Consider the following 17,247-nt stretch of genomic DNA (forward strand, 5'->3'; position numbering starts at 1 on the left):
GAAAGCAGAAAAGAGGCTGGTACTGGGGAATTTATGAAAAAGAAAAATCAACTGCCATCCCAGAGTCCAGGCAGAGAAGCAAAGACCCGGCATGGACTCCAAGGACTTGCCAATGGGACTCCGGGGACTTCAGGGCAGGGAACAGTGAGTTTGGCTTAGAAAGTTTCTTTGAAAGCCTGAAATGCATAGTAGGCTCTACTCTGCTACCTTGGGTCTGTCTAGAACTGGCCCAGCAACCCCCAAGGGCAGACTGGCTGGATTTCTATAGGATAGAGTTTCAAGAGGCAAATTGTGCATTCCTATTTTTAACAAGGGGAATTCTTTTCTGTTGAAATCTCAGCTGGGGCTTACAGAGGGCATGGTCTGATGTGAGAGCTACAGAAATGGAGTGGGTGGAAGGTCTGGATCCACCCATGAGATAGGCCACCACCTGCAGCTCACCAGGAGGGGACTCTAGCAGCAGAGGGCACAGCCCCGCGCCCACCAGCACCCCAGCTAGAAATGCCCAGAGACCGAGCCTTCTCCATTCGGCTTCCCAAGCGGAGCATTAAGCCATCTCCCCCTCGCTGTCCCCACCTACACCGCCCTCACTCTGGCTTTTGTCACTTCACACTTTAGACAACTGCAACAGCTCCTCTGGGTGCTCCACCGTCCCCAGTTTACTTCTCCACTGCCAGAGCCACCTAATGGGAAGTCCACTCGTGTCTCTTCCCTGGAACTCAGCATGGCCCAGGAAGTTTTCCTCATGGCTATGCTGAGTTTGTGCCTGCGGCTTCTGCCACTTCCTCTTCTGTTCTAGCCACACAGTGACTCTCTATTTGCCAATGTGACATCCATTCTCCTGCCTCCATGTCTGGGTTCTCTGTGCTTCATTTCTGCAATGCCCTTCCCACGCTGACAAGCCCCTATGTCTCTCTTTCTGGACCTGATGCAAATGTCACCTTCCCCTCTATTCCCCCAATGACAAGTTACGTAGTTCCCTTCCTATTTTGATTGTTGGCTGAGAGGATGTCCTCAGAATTACACTTCTGGGAGCTCCCCATGGGCAGGAACCACATATTACTCACCTCTGCATCTTCAGTGACCAACAGAAGGTTTAAGAGAATGTCACTTAGCGTGTTTTGAATGAACCAGGGAGCCCCAGCAAGAGAAGCCATCAGACACCCAAACAGGACACTTACCTTACAGGCTACTCTGTGGGGGCATAATTTCCCAAATCCCAGGGGCGGCTGGATGCGGCGGAGTAGGGTGACCACGTCCAGGTGCTTGATTCTTCCCCTGGAGACGAAGTAAAGCATGAGGTCCAGGACAGCACTGCTGGCCTGAGCATTCGGTCCATCCCACCGCCCACAAAAACCATGGCCAGCGTTCCCGAAAGAGCCCATGCAAGCCAGATGGAACTTTGGCAACCTACTTTGCCTCAGGGTCATATTCTGACCATATTCTTTTGAATTCATCTAAATGGTGAGGTCCCAAAATAGACCAGTCCCGGGTCAGATAATCAAAATTATCCATGATGACAGCCACAAACAGGTTGATGATCTGTGAAAGGAAATGAGAAGGAGGGAGCTTCAGCTGCAGGGGGATGAACTGGGCTGGGCTCTAGGAAGTGCCTCCTAATTATAGGGACATAAAACACTTAAACCCATTTCTCCAGAGAAGCTATGAAAACTTTCCATCTAAAGAACTTGTGAGGAAACGCAGGCTTCTAGTTTTCCGAGATGGCTTTAACTATAGTCCCAGGGGAGGGCAGGGGGATGAATTATCTAGACTTTTGAGAGACAGTACAGTTTTATAATTTCATTGCTACCAACTAACTCGCACTCTTAAATTGCTGCTATGTGCATTGGCTTTGAAATTTTCATAAAGAAACCAGCAGCCCTAAAAAGCTAGGGCAGTGACTGCCCCTAGTCTGTGACTATGCATCAAAGCCCTGCTGACAATAAAGGTGCTTAACACTCAGTGATTAAGTGGCAGCCTCTGCCAAGACTGCCAAGTGGAGACTAGGGTGCTGTACATCCACATAAAGTACCCATAGCAAGTTGATGGGGCAACCTCTCTGGTCTGAATTCCAAGTGCTACACAAACATCTGCTAATCCAGAGGGGGAGCTCTTCCGATCACGTACCAGAAATGCGCAGAGCATGTAAAAGCTGATGAAGTACACGATGGCGAAGTTGCTCCCACACGAGTACTCCTCCCCGGGGTTGTAATCCGACTCGGGGTCACAGAGTTTCCCCGGCAGGCAGGCCAGCATGATCTCCTGCCAGGCCTCACCTGTCGCACACCTTTTTCAGAGGAGGCAAAGAAAGGACTTTTATTAGGGGGAGAAGGGATTTGGAGCTTAGGTCCCTAAAAAATTTTATGAAAAAAAAATTTTTTTGTTGGAGCAAAACCTAAGGAATCTGTTGAAAAGCCAGTTTGAATTAGTGAAAATGTGAAATTTCAATTTATTTCAAATGCAATTTATTTCAGTAAGTGGAGGCCCTGCTACAACTTCCTTTGATTTGTATCAATCAGTACAAGCTCATCACTTCTTTTTCTAAAAGGAGATGTTTACTTTTGTGCCTTCTCTTCTCTAAACCCTTAAAGTTTTTATGGATTATTAATTATCTTTTAATGACTTAACATCTGACAACTTGATTAGAGCCCATTCAATTTTGTTGAAAGCCAAGGACTGGAGACTGTCTAACTTCCAAATGACTTGCTATCCAGTCACTAAAGACATTAGCATTTCTAGGAAGTTTTTTTCATTTTGAGGCATCGTTGTTTACAAAGTTAATTAACTGGGGTTAAAAACAAACCCATAAAATTTCAAATTCCCCATTTTAGGATGTCCCCCATTGGCTGTGCAAAAAGCTTCTATGTTCCTGCAAAATTTCTGTGTTCCTGGTTGTGTTTCAGTGCACACTCCCAGGGGTCAGCTTATCTCCTTCCATTTTCCCAGTAGCCTGAGAAGACCCACTAACTCCCACATGGATAAACCTTAAACCAGCCACTATTTGAACAACCACAGCAGTTTCAACAAGCCAGAAAATTCCTCTGTGACTGAGATGCCAGTGTCTCTGTTTAAGAATGCAAAACAAATATAAAAAGCCACCATGATTGATTGGGCACTGCCACATGGCTTTAATAACATGTGTCCTCTGTCACTCCGGAGCCCAAAGCTGGAAAAAGACATGCCCCGTGCAGGAATCAGTCACCTGAAGAGCAGCAACACTGCCTGGGGAAAAGTCTGGAAATTGTTGTTCCTGTTGATCTGGTTGTTATCTCTCATGGCAACTTTCCCAAACATCTAAGTGGAGAAATTATTAGGGGAAAAAAGAAAAACTTTGTCATTTAAAAGAAAAACAAAAAACCCTCCATATGTGAATTAAGAACTAAAGTTTGAGCCACGCCCACAGTGCTTGGCATTTCATTTATTCACAAAGATGTGCCAGGCACTGTGCTAGCCACTGGGAACATGGTGAGGTCGGGCACATTCTCCCCTCAAGGAGCTCCTTCCTCCGAGTGAGAGCTGGGATGGTCCCTCTGGACAGGGGACCACAGAGAGGCTCACATACAGGAGGCTGTGAGCTTGGGTCAGGGAGGCTCCAGGTGAGGAATAAGCCGGCCAGAACTGAGGCCACACAGGTGCCCTAGGAAATGAAGAGAATGAGTGTGCCCAGACAGACCAAGGGCAGGCTGCAGACAAGTGTGGGGCAGGCTGGGTCATGAGAGGAGGGTGCGCTTTACCCAAGAGCAAGGGCAAGTTAGGGACTTAGAGAAGCAGATCGACATTTTAGAAGAGTTGATGCCAGTGGTGGTCCGTGCAGTGCAGTTTGCAGGTCTCTGAGACAGCTCTGGGTTTGCGTGAGAGCACCCTGTGTAAAGGACCTTTGGGGGCTCATGGCATCGCGTGCTGAATGACAAGGGCTCAAGTGTGGTGATTCTTGGTTCATAAGTCCTGGTGGGATTCCTAGCAACTTGTGAATCCTTCTATGCCTCCAGAATAAAATAAATAAGCATGCCCCTTTTCTGCCTCTGGAATCACTCCATCTCTTTACATTCACACCCCTCCCCACCTGAAAGACGGCATGTATTCGAACCTGCAGAAAATATGGCAGAGAGACCACCCGGAGAGGTCCAGCTCCACAGGCTGCCCTCCACCTCCCTCTCCTGAAGGTTCTGCCCACCGCAGCCACTCCATGTCAGCGCTCAGCTATTAATGAAGCTCCAATCCTGTTCCCCACCCCAGGACGAACTGGTGAGTACCCTGCAGCCCCCTACCCAGGGTCATAGAACAACATGGTTTCATGCTTCTTCTCTGCAGTGCTACTGAGGCAAGATAATGGTCCCAATTCAAGTTTGCCATAGCATCAGGAACTAGTCTGTTTCACCTTTTCAGAATATAAACAGACTTATATAACTAATTATCTTCTTAGTAACATCGGTGCAGAAAATAGGGCAATTACGGCTTCTTTTAGTATGGCATTTCCTGTTGCTGAAATCAACTATTGATTTTCTCAATCAGCTGACTCTCACAAGACTCAGATTGGGGGTGAGGAGTACCACCAAACCCAGCTTTCCTTGGCTTATTCCAATTCCCCCTTGCTCTTCAGAGCCTGGCTCTCTCTGGCACAGACTCTTTCCTTTGGAGCCATGTCTTTCTCGTCTCCACTCCCCTTAAGCAGCTCAGGCACTGGCTGCAAATTCATGACCTTGTTTCTCCATTCCACCTGGCCAACATGCATCTTGCCAAAGATCTGGGACTACCCAGCAAACAGGACCCCAAGGGTGCTGAAGCTTACCTGCATGCCGATAACTGCATAGATGAAGAACAACATGGCTATGAGCAGGGCAACATATGGGAGCGCCTGGAAGAGAGAAAGCACACATCTCAGCATTGACCTTTCATCTCAGCATTGACCTTTCACCTCAGTGACTGCTTGGGAACAAACTGAAGATGCACATGAGGCCACAAGCTTTTTATTTCTGTGTTACATTGAAAGAACATCAAGAAAGTCAGGACTTTTTTTTTTTTTTAAGATTTTATATATTTATTTTATAGAGAGGGGGAGGGAGGGAGAAAGAGAGGGAGAGAAACATCAATGGATCGGTTGCCTCTCAGAGGCCCCCAACTCAAAACCTGGCATGCCCTAACCAGGAACTGAACCGGCGGCCTTTTGGTTCAGGCCAGTGTTTGGGCCACTGAGCTACACCAGCCAGGACAGAGTCAGGACTTTTTAAACCCCAGCCCAGCACAATGATTTCAGTCCTGAGTATTCCAACCATGTGCGCACCTAGTGTTACACAGCTGCAAGTAGGACAGCTTCCCACAGTCATTACCAGTGTCTCCTAACCCTAAACAGTGTCAACACAGACACATCACTCTCCTAATAGTGTTTAAATCCATTACTGGATTCCTTTGTGGAAATATAGTAATTGATCAAACCACTCCAGAACACTGACATTTAGATGGCTTCCACTTAAGTTTGTGGGCACGTGTGGGGCAGGGGCAATGGGGCCATTATAGTTCACCTTGCCAAGAAACATCTTTGTGCAAAATCACCTGGCCATCTGCAAAAGTATTCCCTTGAGGTGAAGTCTTAGGAGTGGAATTACTGGATCAGAGAGAAAGAACCACTTTCTGGATGTTGCTGTAGAAAGCAAAACATGTTTCTTAAGATGCACACTTTCTGAAAGAACCCAGAGTTTGGAGTGCAACAAGGGAAGAAAGGGAGCTAGCTGGGTGGTTGTCACCCTGGGCTATCCTGAGGCACATCAAATACAAGCATAGTGTCAGGTCAGACCCCCAGTCCTTTAACAATGTTCCTCAACTGCTTATTTTTACCACATTTCATGTGATATGGTACATCTCCAAGGAGTGCCCAGATTGTTAAACCTAATGCCAGGCACACATGCTTAAAGCATCCACTTCCTCTCATACCAGCGGAAGGGCATCAGAAGAAAGCCAATGGCTAGAAACTTTCCAACATGTGCCAGCTCTGTGTCTGTGATGTGTGCCAGTTACACCAACCTGATGGCTGGGCTGGTTCATGGAGCCCCACAGGGTTAGTTTCAGGCTTTCCTACACCTATATGCATTTTCTTCTTAGATTATGGAATATTTAAGAATTTTGTTGGCACCGTTTCTCAGTTTTTATGAACCACTACTCCATGACATGAATTTATATATAAAAGAAGTTTAGCAAGTTCTTTAAAAGTGAGTAGGAATGACATTATTACATGAATTCATTGTAATTTTATAGCGGTTCATTCACGAACTTTGGTACTTCATATTAATAGACTAGGATCTCATCCCTTACCAAGATCAAGGCTCAGCTGCCTCAGGCCTCCACGCTGCCCTGCCTCTCTCAGAGTTGCATTCCAGTTCCTCCTACAACATTCTCCTCACCAGGACTTGTGAGTTTCCTTCTCTGAGTTTCTAGATCTACTCCATTCCCCAAATGCCATTGCTTCTCCTCTTCATGTGTTAGAATCCTACCCACTATGGAAAAACGCTTCCTGAGATGTTAACACTGGTTACTTTAGAGGTGGCAGGTCAGTTTGAACTTTTTCTTAATATATCTTTGGACTGCTTCACTTGTTAACGTGAATTAACTTTTAATTAAAATAGTCAAATAATAAAGCAAAAAAGATGCACGATTCATTTTCTAATGCTTGTGCATATCTACAAATTCCCTGCATGGGTGTATTTTTTAACAAGAATCTATATCCCTCTCCCCGTGGATTCATTCCAGAAGACTAGAATATCTGAGTGGGGTACTGGAAGGTTCAGGAATAGACTAGCACCAGGCTCCACCAGCCTGAAGAATCGCAAATGACAGCTGAGACCTGGCTTATGCCTAAATGTCCTCAACTCCATAACCCTTGCAGGCATTGGATAACCCAGACCCTGGTGATGATGTGCTGGCCCAGGCACAGTGGCCTCTGATCTGTGTCTAGACTAGCTGACAGACAGGACTGTTGCAGCCTTATGAGGAGAACCATCCTAGAAAGAGGCTGTTAGGTGTCTGGGGGTCTCCTGCTTTCAGATATGACTATTTACCACGGTACTTCCTGGGGAGGACTAGACAGAGGTCCTGAGAGGCTCCACATCTCTATTAGTATTGGAAATGGTACAGAACTCTCAGCTGCAGGTCCTTTCTGCTTTCTTTCCTTTGTCCTTTAAGGAAGTAATTCTATTTGATTTACCCAAGTAATACAGGGTCAGGTCGCTACAGCATTCCATATTTTCTATGGACCTAGGTGGTCATGTGACCTGGGCAGTCACATGACCGAGTGATCACAGTGGTCACGCAGAAGAGAATCTGGATTCTTCACAACAGGGGACAATCACTGACTTATATAGGATTGTTAAAGACAAAGAGAAGCCCTTGGCATGGCTCTTACCTGAAAGGACTTAATAAAAGTCCACAGCAATGTCCGGATGCCTTCCCCCCTGCTGAGAAGCTTCACCAATCGCATCACTCGGAAAAGACGGAAAAAGGTGATGGAGATTCTATTGCTCTCTTCAGAGTTCTGAAGGGTTATCATGGAGAGGTCAAACCCAATGGAAAGTAGAACATGCAACACTTTCAGAAAAACAGCAACAGATGCACACACAGGTGACAGAGGTAAGAATTGAAGATGTGTTTCTAGGGCCTTTTCACCTTAAAAAGCATGATATGAAAGGAAAAGTTACATGCTAACAACACAGGGCTTGGAAAACTGCGTCCACACAGCACATGCATGTCCACATGGTCTAGTGTATTAAGAGGTGAACGCGGGGCTGGTCGAGAGTACTGGACACTGATGATGAATGCAAACCACTGCAGACACTGTTCTGGAAGAACAATCATGGAGAAGAATACAGGAAAACTAGTGGAAAACTCGACATGGTCAAATAAACTCAAAGAAAAGGTCCAGCCCCTGGGGACTAGTCACTGATCTTACCCCAGGTGCAGCAGTTGGGACAGGGACACTTTCACTTTCATTTGGCTTTAAGAAATCAAAGATTGAAAATATATTAATGAATTGGGAAGGCAGCAGTGGTTTGGAGGACATCCCCGCCCCCCCCTTTAAAAGTTTGTGGTTAATGTGTTAGGACAACACACCTGCTCCCTCCCTGAGGAAATGCCAGGGACATTGCTTGGAACCGGCCTTGAGGGTGGGCAGCCATGTACACAGGCTGACATACTATTTTCTAAAACATTTCCCAAGATAGGAGGTTCCAAGGCTGATAGACACCCAGTAAAGATAATGCTGCAAGATTTCAGTTGTCCCTGCAGATGGAAATGCAGAGTGGGACTCTGCTTCTTCTGGGGAGACTGGCTCTCTTTGCTGAATCAGGGTGTGGATGTTGGGAACTCATTGCTCCGCAGCAGGCCACGGAATGACTCTACCAAATGGGCAAACAGTAGCAGCTGCCTGTGGCCCACAGACCTCCTGGGCCACACTTTGTTCCTGGGGCCACAAGCCTGGGCAGGGTGTGTCCCATGACACCCTCTCTGGCGGGGCTGCTGGGGAGCTGGACAGACCAAGTCAGTGGGGGCAACAGGGTCTCTTTTTCCCAATTGGCAGCTCACACTGCTGTCAAGGAAGACAAAGTTCAGCTCTATGTGACTATTGAAGAGAAAGAGCTCAGGACCAGTTTGCCCTGAGCTTCAGTAGTTCTGCCTCATCCGAGGTCTGGTGGGGCTCCTGTCTCTCAGGCCCTAGGGTGCAGAATCGTAACACTCACCACCCTGTGTGCACTGCCTGCCCCCTCAGGCTAGAAGACCACAGAAGGCAAGGACCTTCCCTCACTCCATCCAGTGCCCAGCATGGTATCTGGCACTTATTCATGCTCAGTAAGGGCTTCAGGAAATGCAAAGAGATTATAAGCAAACTCTAACAGGAGGCACCTTTAAATTAAAGAGTGAGGTCTGAACAAGAATTGGGAAATGATGGCCCTTCTATTCTCTCCAGTAGGGTCACCTGTGCAGAAGCAGCTGATCTACCAGGTAACCCACAAAGCAAGGAGACTCTTCTGGATGGAGCCCAGCACTGATGTGTGCACTCCGGGGCTGCTCGGCAGCCTTTCTGCATGGTGAGTGTGTGCAGCTAAGGGATGTGTGTGCACACATGGAAGCACACCCTAATATGATGGGCTCTCCTCCCTAGGGATACAGGGAAAATCATGTCTCCATTCTGAAGTCTTACTCTTGTCAACAGCTGCCCCTTGAGACCAAAAATAAAATTCTACAAAGCTCAGAAAATAAGGAATGTAGGCACATTGCATCACACCTGAAATTCAGCAATGTGACTATGAACCCAGGACTAACAGGTTCTTATATAGAAAAAAGGGGGGTTCCTGGGTCACCTGGGGTACTCAGAACGTGAACTCTGCCATTGGTCTATCCAAGCCCCGGGTCGCTATTTTTATTTTCCTCTTCTGTTATCTCACCTCAAAATAAATTACATCTCCTGGAAGGGACAGATGGTGGTATTTAACTTAAGGCTCCAACAAATGAAGGAATTAGTTTTCCAGAGTTCTCACTGTCTCCCACACCACCTCCCATGTGCAGGAAGGCTTCGGTCATCCATGCAGCTGGAGTGTGCGGCTGTGTGAGTGTGAGTGTGCACACCTCTGCTTGCCTTATGTGCGGACAACAGAGCCCTCCACAGCACACATTTGGAATGCCCATACATAACCTGTGAGTTGGACCCGTGAGAGGATAAGGAGGCCTGTGGTTGGGGAAGACACTCTTCCTGGCCACAGGCTCTGGCCCAGGCCCCTTCTGCTTGCTGCTGCCTATCCTGACCCCAGCCTAACAGACCTTTCACAACCCCCTTCCTCATGGCATGGGAAAGTTAGCAGCCAAACTGACTTTTGAAGTGCGTATCTCTTTTTCAATTGATGTCTTTGACTATGACAAATCTCGGGCTATGAACTTGGGCTATGAACTCGAAATCATGGAAAAATCAAAGAGGAGGAGGAGAGCGCATCTGTGGAGGGACAAGGCAGCACAGCATGCATTGGAGGAAGGAAAGAACAAACAGCACATCAAGCCACGTGCACCCCCATGCAGCCTATGGCACCCTCCCCACCCTCATGTGCCAAAAAGGCCAGGAGGGCTGCTTAGGGGAGGTGCCGATGGCAGCATTAGGACACAGTGCAAGTTGCCAAAATATCTTACAAATTGGAAGGACCCTGAGAATAGCTTTGCTCAAACTACAAAAGCCAGCCTGATGAAATGGACAGGCCAGCTCTCACTCTCATGGCACATTAGAACTGCCAAAGGATCTCTGACAAAATCTGATGGCTAGGTCCTACCCTAAAGATCCTTATTTAATTGATGGGGGGGGGGGGGCGGGGGGGACTGCCTAAGCTCTGGGAGTTTTAAAAGTTCCCAGTTAATTCAGAGCCAAGAACTGCCAAGGCGAGAACTACAGTCCGAGCCAGGGTAAAGCTAGGCCACATCTTCTGCTGGCCACCCACACCAGCTCATTCCTCTAGGTCTGGACTGGCCGTACAGAGTGGGACCACTAAAAGCCCCCCTGGGCTGTTACAGTTGACAGTGGGTTCTTTGGAAGTTGAGGGTTCAGTCATTGAATGCAAAGAGATTGGACTCCACCCCCATCTTCCTTACAAGGAATGGAGGAGGACATTCTGCTGGACTTCTGGGACCAACACAGGACACTGCCAGAGGGCATGAGATTGAAAAAGAACTCACTCTCTAGGCAGCTTTCCAGAGACAGCTGTTAGCGGCTGCGTGATCAGTTTTCAACGAGGGAATTCCAGTGTCATCTCAGGGCTTGGACAGGATGACCTCAGTAGCTCCTTCCAACCCTGAGATGCCAGTCTCCAGCTGGGACCCCTACAGGGAGAAATCCCTCAGCCTCAGGAGGCCAAACAATACACCCAGTCGGGGAAAGCTCCTTAGATCCCTGGGGCTCTCTTGTGTTCTCTCCAGCCCCTTCCCACAGGGCTCTCAAGCAGCCTTTTGAGTTGCAGGCTCAGGCTCAGCCCCCTTGCAACTACAGAAACCAGACAAGTGCTGAGTTTCCCAAGTGCAACCAAAGGGATCAGTCTGCACTTTCTGAATTCCAATCTTTTTTTGGAAAAGCTAAAAGGATGCAGTTTTTCAATTCAGACAGGAACCAAACCAACATCCCAGACCCACACCCAGTTTATGGGGGAAAGACTTCTGACCTGGCATGTAACATCTCAGGGAGGAAGGGCTTCTATATTGGGGATTGCTGAGTCTGTGTCCAGAAACCAGCACCTGGTGCCTCGGAAAGGGTGAGCAGGGGAATGGAGGGCTGAAAAACCTGCATGTGGGCTCAGAGCAAGAAGCTGACCTCTGCTATTGGCCACCTGGTCCAAACTGTGTACCTGACAAGTCAGGGAGAATTCTTGGGTCCCTAGGAGTGAGTTCCTTACTGGCTTTTGACATGCTCTTCAGTAAGTAATAATAAGGCAGACATGGCCTCTAAACAAGTATTTTGCCCCCACCCCCAGCAATAATGATAATAGCAAAAGCAGCCATCTTGGGATAGGGAGAATATGTTGCTGGGTCATTTCACCAAAGTGCAAATGGGGATCTAAAAGGGAGCAAAAGTAAGCTTGCCAGTCATCATCTGGCATTTCAGCAGTTTGATGATGTGATAATGAAAAGTGAACAAAACAAGTCTGTGAGAGCTGTCACACCATAATCAGAGCAGGCTGGGTGACAGGAGGGGCAGGCAGGGTGGAGAGGGCTGGGTGAGCATGCACGCAGGACAACGGAAAGGGCCATCCAAACTGTTGTTTTTGTTTTTGTAAAGAACACAAATGCAAGCTTGATTTCTCATTTCCTCATTTGCAGGCCAGATTATTCATTCTTGAAGATTATGCTGGTGAGTCACAGAGCCAGCATGACTGACCGATCTGGCCTCAGTTCAGGCCGCAGGCTGGAGACACCAAAACGTGGGAGAGGGAACAATTTAGATGACCATGACCAACAGCACGTCCTATGAAACTCAGTGAAAACCAAAGGTGGGGAAGCCAAAAACAAGTATACAGTCTTTAAAGTGCTTTTGCTTTAATGACTTCACCGTATATATGTTTATATATACTTGCCGCTACAATTTTCTAAAAATAAAACATGAAAATCAATTAGGCAACAGAAAATAAAGATCAACAGAGGTTGGGGGAGAGAGCACACCAAGTTAATATTGCAAATAATAATGACTTATGGCAGCTAAAAACAGCCAACAATGGACCAGAGTGTTCATGCTCAGCTGACTCAGGAGCTCAGGGGACAAGGCCACCAAGGGACATGATGTGTGCTGCTACCCTGGGGGACTCAGCATCTGCGAGGGGGTGTAGGAGGTATCAGCCCACTCAGATAGCTATACCATCAGAGGTTAAGGACACCCAGTCTCTCTTATCTCTGTGCCTCCCCCAAGCTTTACCCATGGCCTGAGAATTCTAGATGTCCAATAAACATGTGTTGAAAGACTGGATAAATGACAAAGTGGCCTGCAGCACTCATTCCGCACTGAGGCCTAGCACAGAAATTCTGAGATTTCCCACAGAAGTATTCTACTGGCCCAGGGCCGAGAACTGGGATCGCCACCGGATGAGGAAGATTTGGCCTCAAGCTATGTCTGGCCAGGGGAAAGGTCACTGACTAAAAGGACAGTATGGGAATGATTCACAGTGTGATTAAATGTCAGGAATGGCCCTGGCAATAGTTTGTTTCATACAGATACCCTAGTGTCAAATGCTAACTAGAAAAACCAGTGTGGGCTTTTGTAGACCTGTGGCTTTCCTGACTAAAAAGAGGTGAAGGAGGACAACACTGGGACACCGATGAGCAAGGCTGGGCCAGAGGGGACAGGTGCAGTGGGCTCCTGTGCCCAACACAGGGTGAGACAGCCAGGAAGCATGTGCTGTTGCCGAAGGAACCAGTGCCATACCCGTCAGCCAGCAGGTGAGTCTCGCATTAGACAGCTGGCTTGTTTACTTAGTGAACAAATCTTGGCCACATCCTGGTACCCAGAAACTAAGCATTTATACCCAACGCCTGTGCAACACTTTAAGCACTAAGTGCTCTAGGGAAACCTGCTAAAATTGTTGTTTATTATATTTTCATTTCCATTATAGACCGTCTCTGGCTTACACAAGGCTCTGTTTCAGAATTTTCAGGTAAGTATACTTTGATGTAAGTTACAAGCACTTTTCATTGTAAGATGTTCATAAACTCAGGAGAGAGCCCACAGCTGCCGAGTTAGGGTCCTGCTGTTCTCCCGTTAACACCAGATTATTTTATAACCAAGAATAATTTATACATTATGAATGAATAGCAATTTTACAGCTGACTTATGGAATATTGCACATGAAGTGAAATTTCATAAGTCTGGGCTTATGGAGGTTAGAGGATGTAAAATACCATTTTTGTGACTTGTCATGGCATAAATTTGGGTGTTATAAGGCTTAAGTCACACCTTCATGCACATGCTAATGTCTTATAGTCCATCCCACTTATCATTACATGGAAAATCTTAAAATAATACCCTTGTATATCCATAACACTTTGGGTTTTTTAGCAAGTGTTTCACAAATATTCAAATTATTTTATCCCAACATACCTATGAGGCGGGGAGAACAGATTTCCTTCACCCTAACTGGTCCAAGAAAGAAGTGAGGCCCAGACCCAACAAGTCATTTTGAACTGGGACTAAAACTGCCAGGTCTCGGGACCACCAGGCCAGTGGCAGTCCCACTGGTCTATGCTCCAGAATCAGCCTGTCCCCCAAACCAGTGGCATAAAGGAATTTCATTGTCCTTACTTGACACAGGCTACCTGGGCACCAGGATGAACATACAATTCCGCAAATGTCAGCCAGGCAAACTGTGGCGGCCCCTTCCCGGCCATGTGTGGGAAGAGGCTGGGCTGGCAACATGGAGCAGGAAGCCAGCACTACACAACGCTTCTGCCCCCATGCTCACTGTTCCCATGGAGGACTTGACACAACTACACCACCTGGCATACACATGACAGCCACGAAGACTTGCTGATGAGCTGGGCAGACCAGGCACGCAGGGTCATGTCTGCCTGCCTCAGGCCCATAGGTCTAGGCATGGGTCATACCCAAGACGAGCCACAGGAGGTGGTGTTCTCCTTTCTCCAAGCCTCTTAATTTTGAGAAGGGTTCTCAGGATGCTTCTTGAAGGAGAAAGGGTCATACCACCTGCCATGTTGCTTGTTCCCTCATCAAAGGATTCAACTGAGCACAACAAAGGAGTGCTGACTCCCCCCGACCCTTGCTTGATATACATTAAGCCTTCCTTCCCCTGGTCCTGAGAAGCTTTCAGTCTGCATCACCATTTGGGGAGTTAGGACTCAGCAGACTCAGGGGACAGGTGAGGACATCAACAGCAATGACCATGTGTGCAGGGCACAACTATGGTGTTTCCCTCCTATGCCTTCACAGAACCATTGTGGGTATCAGAGCACACGTTATAAGCTCTATTTTCTAGCTGGGAAAGCTGAGGCACAAAGCAGTCAGGTGACATGCCAAGGTCATACAGCTAGTGAGCACTAAGTTCGCATACATATTAACTCCTAGCTCTTAATATTTTACAAAATATTCTATTAAAATAATGTTTTAGCTCCAAAACAGTAATTCTACATTTACTTTCCCACTCTCTTTCAGGGGAATGGAGTGGGGTGAGGGTGGGGAGGCCACAACATTGTCTTAGTCTTTCAGAAGAAATGTGTGCCTGAATTTCTAAAGCATACAGAGATCCCTGGGTCAGGGGGTTTCTAGTCTCCTCCGTGTTAGACTTAACAAAAAAAATTATGTTGTAGGACACAAAGTTTGCTACTTACATTCACTTCAGTTATAGCAATATCAACGACGCTACCAACAACAATTAAGGCATCAAAAGTGTTCCATGCATCAGTGAAATAGTGCTGTTAGGGCAAGCATTCAGAAGCCACAGAAGAGATGAGGCACAACAGGAGAAAAGAAGAAAAGGACAGTGTTATAAAAGGGGAACATTCTAGCATTATGCCACCCGGCTACTTGAAAAACTGCCCTAAAACAAACATGTTAAGGATACATCACTTTGGATATCACTGCTGACACAGAAAGTAAAAACAATTAGAGATGCCTGTCTTTCCCTTCCTACCACTGACTTGGGTAATGCTGCAAAACAGTCCTGCAAAAGGTGATCTCTGTCTAAAAAGGCCCAGGATAAGGCTCTACCTGAAAGGCCTGCTTTCCACAGCTCTCAGTAGGAAGATTCCTGGTTTTAGAGGAAGTGAAACTGGGATCTGTGACTTGTCCAGGTGATGCCAGTGTGGGGTTGGGGGAGTGGAGTGTGCACAGACAGAGGAGAAGAGGCGGGCGGCCGCGGGCAGGCGCATACTCACGTCAGCTTCGCTGAGGGCCACGTCTATAATGCTGCCGATTACGATGAGGGAGTCAAACGTATTCCAGGCGTCACTAAAATACCCCTGGACAGAGCAGGCAGGGGGCAGACATTTATGAGCATGTATGAATGAAATGCCACACGGACCATATGGGGACACATCCAAGGCCCCACAGCACCCATGGCAACCAGATGGGGTAGGAGAGCCAAAAGGAGGCAACAATACTGTCCACCGGTGGAAAGGGACACAGAGGATAGTGTGCACCTGCATGTGTTGGAGAGGTTGCCCACATACACACACACACACACACACACACACACACACACACAATACATACCTGTGGCCCTGAGCAGCACCAAACCAAGAATATCTGCAGGACAGAGGCAGGCACTTGGCAACTCTGCTCTGACACCCAGGGTGAAAAGCCCACACCCTCACATGTTGATGAAAGAGAAAGCCCCTCTGACTCCTTCCATAGGGACACCAGTCACCCCACTTTCTTCTCTTCTCCAGTTAAAGAGAACTGTGACCAGGCGTTCCACACACTCATTTCTGTGCCTTTAAAACAAACCACTAACCCTTCCCCCTCCTCTCTAGTCAAACAAGAATTACATAGGATGTGCCTGAGACAAGTCCGTGACCTCTCACAGCTCTTGGTCTAACAGGGACACAGACATGTGTGGCAATGGCTGACAGGGAGACAGGCAAGTGATACACACAGGTCCAAGGCACTGAGCCGCAGCAGAGCAGCTCACTCTGGGTTATGTGGATGCGGGCCCATGTAGGGAAGCCACGGCAGGTCTTACAGAGGGAAAGAGCACAGACAGATGACAAGGATGCTCATGGGCTCCCCCTGCCACGAAGGGAAGCCCCAAGTCACCAGCAGGCTCCTCCTTGCACCCAGCTCTTCCTCTCTTCATCCCTCATCACCCTCTAGGCTAAGAGGACTCCTCCCCTTTCATCAAAACCACTACTAGGTTCTTCCCCACCTCCTGAGGCCTCCCCCCTTCCACTCTATCTGCCCACATACACTTCTTCCCTCAAGGTCAGATAAAATGCTAACTCCCTGAGGGGACCTTATCAGATCCTCCTGACTTCCATCCCCATCATGCTGACTCTGTATCTCTTATATCCTGATCAATGAATGTGGGGTCTCTGCAAGTCCACCACTCTGAGGAGGAGGACTATGCTGATGACTCTGTCCTTTCCTCCACTAACTCCAACCCAGCTAGTGCCTCACCTGTTGCAATGTCTCCTCCAATCGGTTACTCAGCCCAGTGCTTGTTTTTACAGGTCCTCATCTTCTACAATTCTGAAGGCACCACATACCCATTGGCGTGACTTAAAAATCCATACACACAGAGGCTTCTGGCCGCAAGGCTGACAACTCTGACCATAAATCCACTGTGTCTTTTTAGAAAGTCAGAACATGTTTTGGAAAAAAAAATTCAGATCTGAGTAATATAAAAAAGGGCCCCAGTGTGCTCACCAGTTGGGTGCTCACCACTGGGTAGGCTTCATGCTGGATCAAGAAAACCAGAACAGAAGGTATCATACTTTGAAGTGTCAGGTCCCATGAACTTGTGATCAAGTGCAGGCCCAGAGGATGCCACTGCAGAGCCCCAGCCTTTTATGATGAAACAAAAGATGTGGCCATGTTGGCTGTCCTAGTAGCTGGAGTAGGCATGCTTATTCTAGTTAGTGTTAATCACTCCAGGCGCATGTATGGGGGGGCTATGACACTGACTGGTGGTTTGGGTTTTCACAAAATTTTGTTTTAAATAATGTAAGGTTTTCCCACCCAGCTGCCATGACGTCTGACCCAGTCTTTACCTCCCTCATACACACACAATCATA

General features: G+C 47.5%; 1 protein-coding gene across 6 annotated transcripts in view; it reads right to left on the reverse strand.

The window, feature by feature from the left end:
- CACNA1D (calcium voltage-gated channel subunit alpha1 D) overlaps nt 1–17,247 on the reverse strand; it is a 334,585-nt gene that overhangs the window by 33,441 nt on the left and 283,897 nt on the right. For 3 of the 6 annotated variants that reach the window (XM_090284017.1, XM_090284018.1, XM_090284016.1), the window contains 8 exons: nt 15,391–15,474; nt 7,937–7,981; nt 7,394–7,522; nt 4,790–4,855; nt 3,203–3,294; nt 2,128–2,287; nt 1,415–1,542; nt 1,182–1,278 (listed from right to left, as the gene is read on the reverse strand). In XM_090284017.1, the coding sequence (XP_090140143.1) occupies nt 1,182–1,278; nt 1,415–1,542; nt 2,128–2,287; nt 3,203–3,294; nt 4,790–4,855; nt 7,394–7,522; nt 7,937–7,981; nt 15,391–15,474 (801 nt within the window). Of the gene's footprint in view, nt 1–1,181; nt 1,279–1,414; nt 1,543–2,127; nt 2,288–3,202; nt 3,295–4,789; nt 4,856–7,393; nt 7,523–7,936; nt 7,982–14,844; nt 14,929–15,390; nt 15,475–17,247 lie in introns of all 6 variants that reach the window. The other 3 variants (XM_090284014.1, XM_090284013.1, XM_090284019.1) reach the window with 2 other exon arrangements.

The sequence above is a fragment of the Furipterus horrens genome, unplaced genomic scaffold, assembly GCF_987537825.1.
Source record: "Furipterus horrens unplaced genomic scaffold, mFurHor1.1.pri manual_scaffold_7, whole genome shotgun sequence".
Lineage (NCBI taxonomy): Eukaryota > Metazoa > Chordata > Mammalia > Chiroptera > Furipteridae > Furipterus > Furipterus horrens.